Source organism: Anopheles cruzii, chromosome 3 (assembly GCF_943734635.1).
Source record: "Anopheles cruzii chromosome 3, idAnoCruzAS_RS32_06, whole genome shotgun sequence".
Lineage (NCBI taxonomy): Eukaryota > Metazoa > Arthropoda > Insecta > Diptera > Culicidae > Anopheles > Anopheles cruzii.
Genome location: NC_069145.1, coordinates 81,965,807 through 81,978,708, shown reverse-complemented (window position 1 = coordinate 81,978,708; position 12,902 = coordinate 81,965,807). Strand labels below are relative to the sequence as shown.

The 12,902-nt window shown below is 52.5% G+C and overlaps 1 protein-coding gene across 1 annotated transcript in view; it reads right to left on the bottom strand.

Annotated features, from left to right (window-relative positions):
- LOC128271138 (protein spire) overlaps positions 1-12,902 on the bottom strand; it is a 99,632-nt gene that overhangs the window by 27,937 nt on the left and 58,793 nt on the right. Inside the window, exons 5-9 of the mRNA XM_053008577.1 lie at positions 7,929-8,123; positions 3,403-3,435; positions 979-1,109; positions 582-693; positions 357-483 (exon numbers count right to left, since the gene is read on the bottom strand). Coding sequence (XP_052864537.1) covers positions 357-483; positions 582-693; positions 979-1,109; positions 3,403-3,435; positions 7,929-8,123 — 598 coding nt within the window. The remainder of the gene's footprint in view (positions 1-356; positions 484-581; positions 694-978; positions 1,110-3,402; positions 3,436-7,928; positions 8,124-12,902) is intronic.

Here is a 12,902-nt window from a genome sequence, read left to right as displayed (position 1 = left end):
TGAGACGATTAATCATCGCAGAAATTGCTGACGTTTTGTTATTAATTTAATAAATCCCTGTCTGCACCAGCGCGCGGTCACGTCGCGTGCATGCGTGCGCCGTGATTGACACGTTCCGTGCGGTGCGTGCGTGCAGTGGCTTAAGTGGCGCCATTGCACCACACTGACCACAGGCCAGCTTAGTGTGGGTGCGTGTGGCGAGTGTGACGAAAGCGAACTATTAAACATCAATTAAGGTCACCGTGACACGGGACGTGTCACGAACACATTACGGGCAATTAATATTTAGTACCGGCCTTTTGCCGAAAGAAGGCACTTGCACTTGACCGTGGTGACTTTGGGTGTGCGCTACTTACGTCTTGACTTCAGCTTCGGATGCACCACCGGTTTGAGCACGCGCCCTTTCCGGATCGAGTCCAGCAGCTGTTCGCGGGGGGTCGCAATCCGTCGCAGCGGAGCCGGTGCCAGCTTTCTCTCCGATGCCTACGAAAAGTAGCAAAAACAAAAACCGACGACGACGACGGTTCGTTAGAAACCGTTTGGAACGCCACCGGAAGAACCAACCAAACCCGACCCCTCACCTTGCGCAATGGTGGCCGCGATCGGATGAACTCCAGTATGACGGCGTGTGCGTCCTTCTTGACCCGCGGCGGAATGTCGCCATTCACCATAACCTTGCGTAGATTGTACTTTCTGAAACGGGAGCAGAGCGGCACGAGGCCGAGGAGTTTAGTGGCCGAGAGCGAAAGGTGAGCCGGAAAGCGAAGGGCCGGATAGAAGTAGGAGAAGTCGTGCGCGTCGCGTCGTGCATTTGTCGCCGATGACGCCGTCGCGGCTCCGCTGGCCCCGAGGGGACAGCGCAATCGATTGATTTGCGTCAAGGTTTTTCGGACCCATCCGAACCATGGGCCGCCTTTCGAGTGGGGCGCCGGATGGCCCAGTTCGAGGCGGCTGTTTGACTGTTAGCGAGACACCTACCTGCAACGGATATCCTCCATCAGGATCTCGTACGGCGTCAGCTCATACTCGATGGGAGTGCGCGAAAAGTTGATCTTTTTCAGCCGCACACCACGGCGCAGCTCATCGACCACTTGCATCCAGAAGCGGGCCTGTAATGGAACAACGGGACGAACGACGGGTTAACGACTCTCGAAGCAGACGAACGAAATAGGAGTGTCTCTATTGAAATTATACGACATAAATATAATAAAAACAAAAAAGAGAACACAAATGCAAACGCTCAGTTGGGAACTGATGGCGAAAGGAAACCAAACTCCGGCACGTGATAAATGGTAGTCTCGTGACAAGGTGGCGCCTTCCCATGTTGCGCAGCCGCGGAATGCGTAACGAAATGGAACCATCACTGATCGACAGCCCGCCCGACGAAGCCCTTCTCGAACCGCTGCAGGGACAGAATCAACGTGCGCGCGCGCGCGTTGGGTGAATGTATCAGAATTTATGGAATGTACGTTCGTTATGAAACCGCCGCGCACCGGCCGGGGGGGGCGCCGTGACATTGTGGTGACAGATGTAATGAAAAAACACCATTCGACGCTTTGCGTCCAGTGGGGGACCACTCGCAGCACCCGCGCTTGGTGCGCTGGGTGACCGATGCAAACAACATTCTTCCGTGCCGTTGGCCGAATGGGCCATTGCTTGGGAAACTGTCCCACCGATTGATCGTTCCTGCATCCTGAATGGTCGGCGATGACAGCGGCTCGAGCGACCAGACAAACTAATCGCCGGCCACAAAGTTTGAGTGTCCTTTGGATGCCTCTTGACTTGACTTTTTGCTGCATTGAAGATAAGATTTAAGAAGGACCACAGAAACACACACGCAGCGAACAGAAGGACTTTGCACAAGACATTCTAACCATCGAGAGGCCATTGCTTTGATGTCGCTTTAAGCCCGCTTGGCGGCAATATTTCATCAGCCCGCCATCGGCATGAATCACACAAAGCCAAATATCAACCGCTGCTGGTGGTGCGTCACAATCTGTTTCATGCTCGGGGAACCATTCTCCGGTTGCAAAAAGCCGCGGCCGCAAAGGGCTCAATGAAATGATGCAGAACGATCGCGTGCTTCATGATTGGCCACTCGTTTGCATAGAACTTTGCCTCGCGAGAACTTTGGAGCCGTTTGGAGCCACAAGTTTCTCAATTCCTTCCTGCGAGTTTTGTTACCAGAAAAAAAGGCGACAGCGGAGTGCCTCATACTGCCGGCCAGGTAAGCCGCTTATGAAAAGTGCCTGCCCTGTTCGGTGGGCTCGCGGACATAAACGCGTGAACTCGTACCAAGCAAGGGGCGAACGGTAGCATGGTGCGCGTAGCAGATCGCGGCGCTGGAACGCCAAATGTCGTACGAACGGAGAGTATCCCACCGTGAGCCTATGATTTATTGCTGCCCGCGCAGCCCGCTTGGGGACTATTTTGTTCCCCGGTCACGGGGAATGTTAGCGTTAACAGGATGCCGACACAGTGCCGACAACGGTATAATCTGGCATAAAAATAAAATATCCACAGAACTACCGATCGCTGGGCGATCGGATGATGTTACCGATTCTGCCGAGTGCGGCACTTTCGCGCGCCGATCATCAAACAGACCTCGAGTGCGTTGCACGACATCCTCCTGGCAACGGTAATTCATTTATTTACTACCAATCATCATCGTCACATCTGGCGGGCGAATGATCTTCATCCGGGCGGCCACCGTGCGTCGATGAAGATCAAAGCAGAGTGTGTTCGGTTCCGCGAGCAACCGGAGCGGAGCACACCATCATCATAATCCATCTTTTTCACATTTCTCGATAAAACAAACGGAACCCGACAGTCGATCGTCCCCGTTCGTCGGCCAAATCACCCGTCCGGCCGGTGGCGGGGAAACGGAAATAGATTACTTTTTCCCGAGCGGATGAAGAGGATTTTCATCATCATCGCCATCGTCATCGTCATCGCAGAGACTAGATACGCGCGCGCCGGCGAACGGGACATCGGCAACGTTGTCATTTTTTGAACCAAATTAGAAGGAAACCAGCCAGTCGAGAGCGCGGCGTAATAAATGAACGGTGCCGCGAACGGGTCAAGGGAAAGGGCAGCCACTCGAAAGCGCCTGAGGCCCCCGCCTCGCGCCAATGCGAGATAAATGCATCCGGCGTAGGAAATTGCAGCTGCGTCTGGGTACCATAAAAGACGACACGGGACGGAGACGGACGGAGCGTTGAGAAATTATCGAACTAATTCAACGGCACACAAACACAAAACCAACCGAAGCGAATAATGTAAATCAACAAAGCTCCAAAAACAACAGGCAAACGATAACATATCGGTGTGGCCGGAGAGTGATGAATGAAAGTATCGCGAGAAAAAAAAAACAGAATGCTCTACCGAACACAGTTCACATACTTGCAGTGCCTGCCAGATTCTCTGGTCGTCTGACTGGAGCGCCGTTGCCGGAGCGGAATGGAGGACAAATTGGAGTGAAGGAACATTAACACACACACACACACCAACCGGCGGTCGTTTGGTCGCGGTTTCCGAGACGGCGCAGCAAATCATATCCACCGGTGGCACGGCACCCCGGCGGTTCCGAGCGGTGCGCGCCGCAGCATTCCGAAATAATAACAAAAATACACACACAACACACAGGTACATTAAAAGCAAAAGGTGCAAACTGGTTGAGGGGAGCGATAAAAATGCATCCGTCGATTTTGAACGTCGAGTTCGTGGCCGACGAAAAGGCGCCCGTTCGGGGAGCGACGAACGACGACGAGCCGGCGGACAACGGCGGTGTGTCTGCAGCATAAAATATGCAATCAGGAGAAAAATGTATTATTCGAAGATTAATGAAAGTACGGAATTCTTTCGTGTCGTTTCGGTGCCATTTCACCCGGCACCTTATCGCGCTCCGCGCAATTCGGTGCACTCCGGCGAGCGGATGCGATTGCCGTTTTCGGTTTTCCTTTTCGCGCCAGGGCGCGCGTGGTCGTCGTCGTTCCGCCGTGTGTCCGCCGCCGCCGTGAAGGGTGGAGATCATGGACCGATCAGTGCAGTGCGCGGTGCAGAAATGCACCGAACAACTTCGTTTGCCCGGTCGCCGCCGTCGGTCTGCAGGTGAATCAACTGACGGCACGGGGGTAACGGTAGAAGTTTTCTTCACGCCATCTGATTCCTCCTTTTATTTCGGTTTTATTTGTATTCATGTTGGCTGCAGCGAACAAGTTTTTCCCCAGCCGCACACACAAAAAAGGCTGCATGTTGTGCGGATCGCTGCTGTTTTTTTATTTTATTTTCCCCCCTCTGTCCCGGCTCTGTCCCCGCCGGTTGTGTGGTGCGCGTGCGGGTAAAAACAAAATCCTTTAATTACCGGATGCAACATTGCAACTGAAGCTGTGCTGACGCTCGAATGGAACCTGACTTTCACCTTCACCCGCGACGAACGTCAGGCGCGATCCACGGCGAGCCGTCGTCGTCGTTTGGGCGTTTTGGCGTTGCACTTCAAGCTTCGGCGCTTTACGCAACCCGCCTGGCGGAGTATCATGGAATTTAACCTGTTGTTTTGACAGGAAAATAGACATGCAGGCAGGAACGTAACGGGAGTGAAGCCTGCCACAAAAACCGGAGCACAGTCTGGCAAGAAGCAGAAGCCCGGCCCTTTTTGGGGCATCCGAAATGCCACTGCAGTGGACAGAAAACATCAAAATAACTCACATTAAGAGAGTAGCGATTGAAAACTGAAAGCAGCGGGCTCGATTCAATAATTCTGCGGGTTCGTGTCTTGCGCACTGAAGTCTTTCGTTTGGGCACGAATAGATACACACAGGGGACACCCTTTTCGGCAGTGCGCCGTTGTGGCCAAACGTAGCCAATCCATCCCACTCAGCATCACTAATCGGTCCGCTTGCTGTCTGCTTTCCAACTCATCACCAACGCCAAACGGTACCGAACAACATAAATGACCACCGGTGCGCGGTGCAATTTAAAGCCCCGTGCAACGATAAACAGCGACATAAAACGACCACACCACCATGGCCCAGCGCCAGTGGAGAGAAAAAATCGGCACAATCATTTTAGTGACGCTTTCTATGGTAATTGAGCATAATGCCGCAGAAAACTGGTGCGCGGCATCTTCACCGTACGCCGCCGGATCATCCGTGTGCGCGCGCCGACACCCGTCTGCGGTGCTGGGCCCTAAAAGTTACAGTTCGGTTTGTGGCCCGGTTTGTGCGCTACGCTGGGCAAGCGGAAATTATTAGGAAAATTGTACCCTTAATTGTCCCAACCCCACGAGGCACGCGGGCGCGGGCTTTCGGGGCCGGAGGTTTCGCGTGGCCATGATTCCAGCAACAGCGCACGTCGTCGCGAGCTTGATGTTAGGAATTTCGGGTCGGGTCCCTGAACGGGAGAGGAAAGTTACGGCTGCCGCACTTTGGCTGCGTGTTTATCGTAGGAAACGATCGAAGATTTTCTTGCGAATGTTTGCCCATTTCCGTGCCGTCTTCCGATCCTACGGTTCGCTGCTCATGACCTTCCGAGCGAAAGGGGCCCGCGACGAAGAGCCAGGGCCAGGGAAGCGGCAGGGCCGGCAGGAGACTTGCGCGCTGCTGAAAGGCCTTCAAAAATTATCTCTAATGCTCCAATCAGCAGCAGCATAACAACAGTCCATGGTCCGAGGGCATGGTTGAAGGGAGGGTTGATGAGGGTCCGGGCATGATAGTTTCAACGATGCCGGGGAGCTTAGCATACGGGACGGGTGGTCTGATATGTTTCCGACCTCATCATGCGAAGATGGCAGCACGATTAAATGAAAGCTAGTGAATTTGGTTGTCAACCTTTTGACAATTACCGACGCAAAATTCAGCTTTGAATGCGCGGATTTTGTGGTTCAGCCGTTCGGGTGAGTTGATGTCAGTGTTTTTGTGAAAATGGATAAAATCGAGCATAACCCCCCGATAAGTATTTGTTTTTCAATAGCGGGAGATAGGTTATGAATGTGTCTAAACAACATTTTCGTCACATTTAAAATCAACATTTAGACACGAGAAAGCTGCCCGCGCGTTGGCTGCCGCATTTGCTCACATTGCTAATAATATTCGCTAATAACGAGTGTCAGTCTTACATCTTTGTTAGGTCGGAAATTCTTCAGACCACTCTCCCAGTATGTGACGAGCCCGATGCGGAACGGACAGCAATATGCCGGTTTAGGCCGCACTGAACCTTCGCACCGTAAACCTAGTTAAAGCGAAAACACTGCTTTACCTATTTACGGCAGACGCAACTCTGCGTGGTGTAAAATTTAATGCCGCGCATTTTGTTGCATTATCTTTTTATCACCAAGTCGTACAAATTTTGATGGCCCACGGTGCCACCCAGATGTGGTGTGTCCAATTATTCATCGCCCATTTTTTGTGATGCCTCGATCACCTCGGCATCTCTCTCTCCGATCGGCGGCCCAACAAATGGGCAATATAATTTTCGGTCGAGAAACGAAAACTGAACTGATGAACGACGGTCTCGGTTAATGATTTTATGTCCCCGGCGCGCATATGTCTTAATATGCTCCGCACCGGCCAGCGCGCGCCCAGCCTCATATTTGCATTATATTTCTTTCAAATTTTTAATAGCCACCGCAAACAATCCACACTACAGCAGACGCGTTGCGTTCACTTCGCGTGATTTTACATAAATTTCACTTGGCCCCAGGCTCTCCGGCGGATCGCGTCTGTTTGTTTTAGTTAGGTCTTTTTTTGCCGACGGCCGTCACTCGGCCACCTCGACAGGAGAAACGAAATCATGTGTGCAGGGTGTGTTTTACAATTGTCATTTTTTTTGGTACCCTTCAGCTTCCTTTCTCCGGCGGTTCCGGCGGCTCCTCTCGAAGGTGAGTTCGGGTTTTTGTTTAGCTCGATTTTCAACCGCACCCCGGTGTTACGATTTTTCGCATCCATGTGCTGACAAGCCCGTTGCCAGGAAGAACGCTGTTCCGGTGGCCAGACATCGGTGGCCAGATAAAGATAGGCTAATGGGCTTCTATTTACCGTTCAATTCACCTTTCACCGTGTGTCGTAGAGCGTCACAGCGAGCGCACCAGCTAATTAGAAACATTCCTGCCGTTTTCTCGGGCGTTTCTTGCGTTGCGGCCGGATATGATTTAACATTGATGCGAAAGAAATGAGTGAAATGTGCTGTTTCCTCATCCACAGGGGCCGGCCGTACGGATGTTACGCCATCGTCTTTCGAGCGATGACGATGAAAAGCGATCTATAACTTTATCAACTCGTTTTGATGTAACTCACATACTTTTCGGAGCACCGATTAAACGGCTAAATTAACCAACAACGAAAAACGTTACATTGAACCCTTCACTGTCAAAGTCGGACTCTGCCAAACTATTCAATTACCTTCGACGGCGATGTTAATTGCCGTCGGGAGGCCTGTCGAAAGCAGCGCCTTGGGTGCGCGATTTGCATTCCCTCCTAGCCCTGTGTACCAATGCAATGCCAATTATTTCGAGATCACTGATTCGCCCTCAGCGAGAGATCGCCACTCGCAAACGGGGCCGGCGAAACATACCGCCTCTTAATCACCACCCTTCGCCGTTCGATCATCGCCACCAATCGCGAACGGACAATTAAAATAATTGAATTAAATTAGGAAAACTTGCCCGGCCATGCCGCATGAAAAGCGAAAGGTTGGCGCCGGACGCCGCAATCGGACAATTTGAACAGATGAATTTTCCAAACAATTTCCCAACACGGACCGCAGTTTCGTTGCAATTGAACCCGCTCGATCTTCAGCTCGTTTTCGCTCCTCTCAGTCGTTTTGCAGTTGGATTGATAATTCAATTAAACGGAGACGCGAATTCGCTTGGAAACCCGACCGATCGTGGCTAAGGATCCCTGTTTTACGTATTATAAGCATAACCAACTTACCCAGTCGTTGAAGTGAATCTTTTCCAGCTCCTTGCCGGTCGTTTCCGCCTGCGCTTTTAACCGGAGCACCTCGGCCTCACCCTGGCAGACGCGCTGTAGGAACGTGCGAAGCTCGAGCGTTTCGGTGACCAGTGCCCGGCAAACGGCCCGATAGTGGTCCTCTGGCTTTGTGGGTGATACACGCGTCGAGCAGTACTGGGAAAGAAAAATCGAAACATGAATAAAGGTACGAAATCTGAAACCATCGTTGAGCGATGGGCACCAAGCAAGTGTGTGAGAACCGCAGCGAGTAAACACTTCATTTTAATTAATTTTTTACGGCGCCAACGTTAATTTTTATGTCCCCAGGAAGTCGCCCAAACCGAAGGACGGACCATAAAAATCTCAAGAAACCAACGGCCACGGGAACCGTATTGATTTCATTCGGAATGAGGGCATCACCGGCGAGCTCGGTGCACGCAGTTTTGGGGACAGAGTCGTGCTTCCGCGTGTCGCAGACATTTTCCGTCACACTCTCCGCGGGAGAAGCGGTATTTTTCGTGCGCAAAGTGACAGAAAATTGCTGCCAGGGATCCAGGGGCCTCTGCCACTGCGTTCCGCTCGTCGACCATCAGTCAGCCCCAAACCGGACGACGGTGGCTGTCGGGGACTGCATCGCGTTGACGACACTTCCGCGCCACGCCGAGACACGAGAAAAGGCTCTTGGCAATTAAACAGTTACGGCCGAGTGTGCTTCGTGCTTTGCGTATCCGTCGCGTCGTGCGCGTCGCAGATGTGCTCTTTACGCTTCGGATCGTTTCGTTCGGAACGCCAATCTTTCTTATCGCCGTGTGTCACACCGTGGACATTCTGTGTCGCTCCGCTTCCGCTTTTCACTCATTTCACACAGACACACACCGCACCCATCCGAATGTAGCGTCTGGCCATTTCGTCTGTCGGTCAAAAAGCGACGGACAGGGCGTCTTTTATGACAACCGCCCGCAACCGCCGGATGCTGCCCGGTCGAAAGCTGTCACCGAATGCGGCCGAGAGTCATCATCTGGTTGCCGGATAACGAAGGGGCTTCAACAGTGGATCAGTAACCGGAGACCGCCCGGACCACTGCGCGACGGCCACTGATGAAGCCTCATCATCACTTAAGAAGCTCATTTTCACGCATTTTACGGGCGCGACCAGCGCACAGCGAAACGTGATCTTTGTTTTCCTTTCGAAGGCGCTTCGACAAAAGTGACAAAATCTTGACCTAATCTGAAACAACGTGTGGTCGTGTGGCGCACACACTAACGTGATCATGATCTCGCTTTCAACCGAGATTAGTCGCCGGTGGCCGGGGCTGCGGACACTGCGGACAAAGAAATTAGTTTAACGGCTCCATTTTACGACACACACACACTGCCTTGGGTTCGGTCAAATGAAAATCCAGTCTTCCTTGAGGCGAAGGGCGAGTTTGGCGTTTAAGGCAACCTTGAGTGGCCTTCGTTTTCACTTCGGCCCCCGAGAACTTCCTGCCGCCGGGGCCCCGGAAGAGACCTCCGGATCGGTTGATAAGATGCGAGAGTCCGATTCAGGGCCGATGTCACTACAAAGCACGCGCTATGTAGGTTAGCCTTCCGCAGTAAATCTCGTGGAATGCATCATTTCACCACGCTGGGTCCACTCATTAGTCGCGAGTCGCCGGTAGTAAAAAAGTAAAATCTTCGGGCGCTCCGAATGCAGCATGCACCGGGAGTAACCATCATGATTTGTGTGTCTGTTTGGCCGTTGTCTCGTGGTGAAACGCATAAATCCGACGCACAGGGGATATTTTAATAAGCCGCGCGCTGGAGTCACGCGTTTCATCCGCGGGAAGTGCGTGGAAGATGCACATACGCCGAGGCCAAAAATAAAATGAAACCAAATTTTTACGGCTAGTAATTTCGGAGTTGAGTAGAAATTTAAACAGGCGATCGTTTGCAGTGCGATCGCTTAATGCACACACGAGAAGTGCATTTCTGTTTACGAGGCTTCGGTCATAAACTTATTTTCGTTAATACGATGTTTTGATGAACTTTTCCCCAAAAATGGGCAATAAATGCCGCGACATTGCATTGCTTTGTTTATAAAGACCCGAACCGAAGAACACAGCTGGTGCCATGCAATATGTTGATATGAGTAAATTAAATGCCTATTCCCACCACCTTGACCCGAACCGTGATCGAAATCGAAACTTTTTCTTTCACCGTTCGAGACAAATGAAGAAATAGTCACCGGAGAAGCAGACAGAAAGTCCCGGACAAAAACGACACCCTTCGGTGGTTCCATAACGCGCATTCCGTAACCGCGGGCCCATTAGGGGCGAATAAAATATTACCCTATAATGTGCCAAGATCACCGGAGTCCCGCATTAACCCAGTTCCTCCACATTCTCCACCCGGGTTGCGAACGGCCGAAAGGCTGCTGGAATCGAATACTTTGCGACAATATTTAACGCAACTTTATCGGTATGAGTAAGGCTCTTTCATTTTTGAACTACAACCCAAATGTCATTATTTTCCGTGTATTCCGGAGCACAGGACAGGATTTGGGGTTGCGTACACAAAACGGATGAAAACAGGGCCAGTAGAACAAGGGTCAGCGGTGGCCGTAGCGTGTCACATCAATTGGCCTGTGGCGTGTGTGAAGAGGCTACGGATCAAAGCCCGATCGCAGGATTATTGAAATCGCCCATTTACGCCCAGCGTCGGCACCATTGGCCAGCGCCATCATCGTCACCACGGCGCAGCATCGTTAACCGCGTGGCGTAACACACGTGGGGGGCCAGATAGTGCGGCGCTACAATCGATGTGCGGGAGGTCGATCCGAGCCTTGGAGCTGTGGCGATCGGTTTCGAACCACACAACACAGAACGCGGAGGTATTTCGGTTGCCTTTGGTGACATCTTTGGCGCAGCCGCACGGTGCGCCACGTGGTTACGTTAGCGCGATGCGCCAAGGTGTTTAGTCCGCTGCCCGTGACCACAAAAATATTAAATAATCCGGCGACGACGGCAACCACCGAGACACCATCTGCTTTGCCTGGCGAGTCTGCGTTAAGCAGATTGCTTGACGCCCAGCTGAGAGCGTGCGCATATCGGCGGTGGATTTTTGCTACTCTGTAGGGCATTAGGTTATGAAACCGGAGAGCTGCGCGACGCCAACGACGACCTCGGGTAGGTCGAATTCCTTCGGGCGTAGCTCGTGGTCGTTTCAATTCGAAGACTTTTTTGGGCTTTTCGCTGCCTTCGCTTCCACGCACCGGCTGGGCGCAGTGGACCTAGTGGACCACGCAGATGGCCAACAATGTCACGTGTTGCCCCCTCCGTTCGGTTATGTCAGGCGCCGCAGCCAAGCAGCAGACCACCAAATATTTTTGGGCGGTAAAAATGAAACCCCCAAAACTCCATACTGTCACAGACCGGGCGGACAACTTCAGCGCCCTTTCTGTTGCTGTTCGGTGGCCGCCCTCAAGAGATCGGTGGAAGAAATACGCTTAAGTGCTGGTAGCGCAAGGCCTTTTTCTCGCCCGCTCCGGCACTGGCTCGTGGGACTGGGACTTTTGGAACCGAATTTGGATCTCTCCAGGTCCGGTACGGTCCGGTACGGTTCGGCTCATCGGCTGGGGCTGGGGCCAGGAAATGGCCATCATATTTCACCGAGACGGTTGCAAAAGCCGAGACGGTGCGCCCCGACGACAGGCCGACGAATTTGACGACGATAATGCGCTGCCGAACGGCGACGTAACTTGGGCGGTCCGCGCAACCCTTGCCACCAGCGGATGCCACCAATCAGTGCGCGAAGGAGAAATAGTTTCGATAAAATATCTCGGGCCAGCGATAACAAGTTAAGCGCTTCGTTTGAACTGAACAAATGTAGCATGTTGCTTGGTCCGTTCCCTTTGTTCATATTGTATTGCATAAGACGGGCGCCGCCGGCAGGAGGATTCCATTACTACCGTGCACGTTATTTAATGTTTACCACGAAACGGTTCGAAAAAATTATTCCAAGGAGACACGGAAGAGTAATTCCATTTCCATTGCCTTTCGGCCGGTCTTCTCCATTGACCGTTCCGCGATCGGTTTGGTTGGCTAACGGTTGAAGCTAGGAAATAGTTGAATGAATCCTTTCAAAATACATTTAACTGTTTTCGAATTCAATTACTTGTACCTGAGCGTGTAAACACAACTTCAGCAATTGTTCTGACCAAGAACCGCGATCACAGCAGTTCCACTTCTTCAAAACAGTCAAAAGAGAGGCCGCCATTCCCAAGGTGCCATTGTGACAGAATCGCAGAATCCGGCTCCGAGCCACGAAAGACAACGGAACTGCTAAGAAAGAACGGTCGAAACTTGGTGGGGTCCGGCCTGTGGGCCCCAAATAAACACCACAAAGCGGAAAATAAATAAATTACAAACCACCACCAAGCGCAGCGCATTCGATCCGCGATGAATCACCTTCGCCGGGGCGGCCTGGGGTGGGTCCCGAAAGGGTAATTCGGTTCCTAGATGCGGCCCCCGGACCCTGGTGACCTGCAGCCGTCGAGGCGCGGACAATCGCCGACGAAACACCACCATCAATGGCCACAGAAGCCGCCAACGTAGAGCCAGAACAACGCGGGCCGCCCAAATGACCAAAAACGGTACCGTTGCGGTCTTGAGTTTCCAGAGCGTGGCGCTCTGGCCCACGTGGGACCGTCACTCGGTTCGTAGTTGGGACATACGGTCCAGGAAGTGCAAGGAAACGGTGCTCGAGTGGGGCGCGTCAAAAGACCTTGACTCCAGCCCACCGTTGGGACCGCTGGGAAGCCGTCACCACCATGCCCCACGCCACCGCCACCGCCGCCGCCGAGCGATTGAGTAATTTAAATCGAAACGAAGGTAATTTCCGACGGGGCGTCGGTTACGTCTGACGCGCGCGGCACGAGTCAAACACCGAAAACCGCGCGCCAAAAAAAAAAACA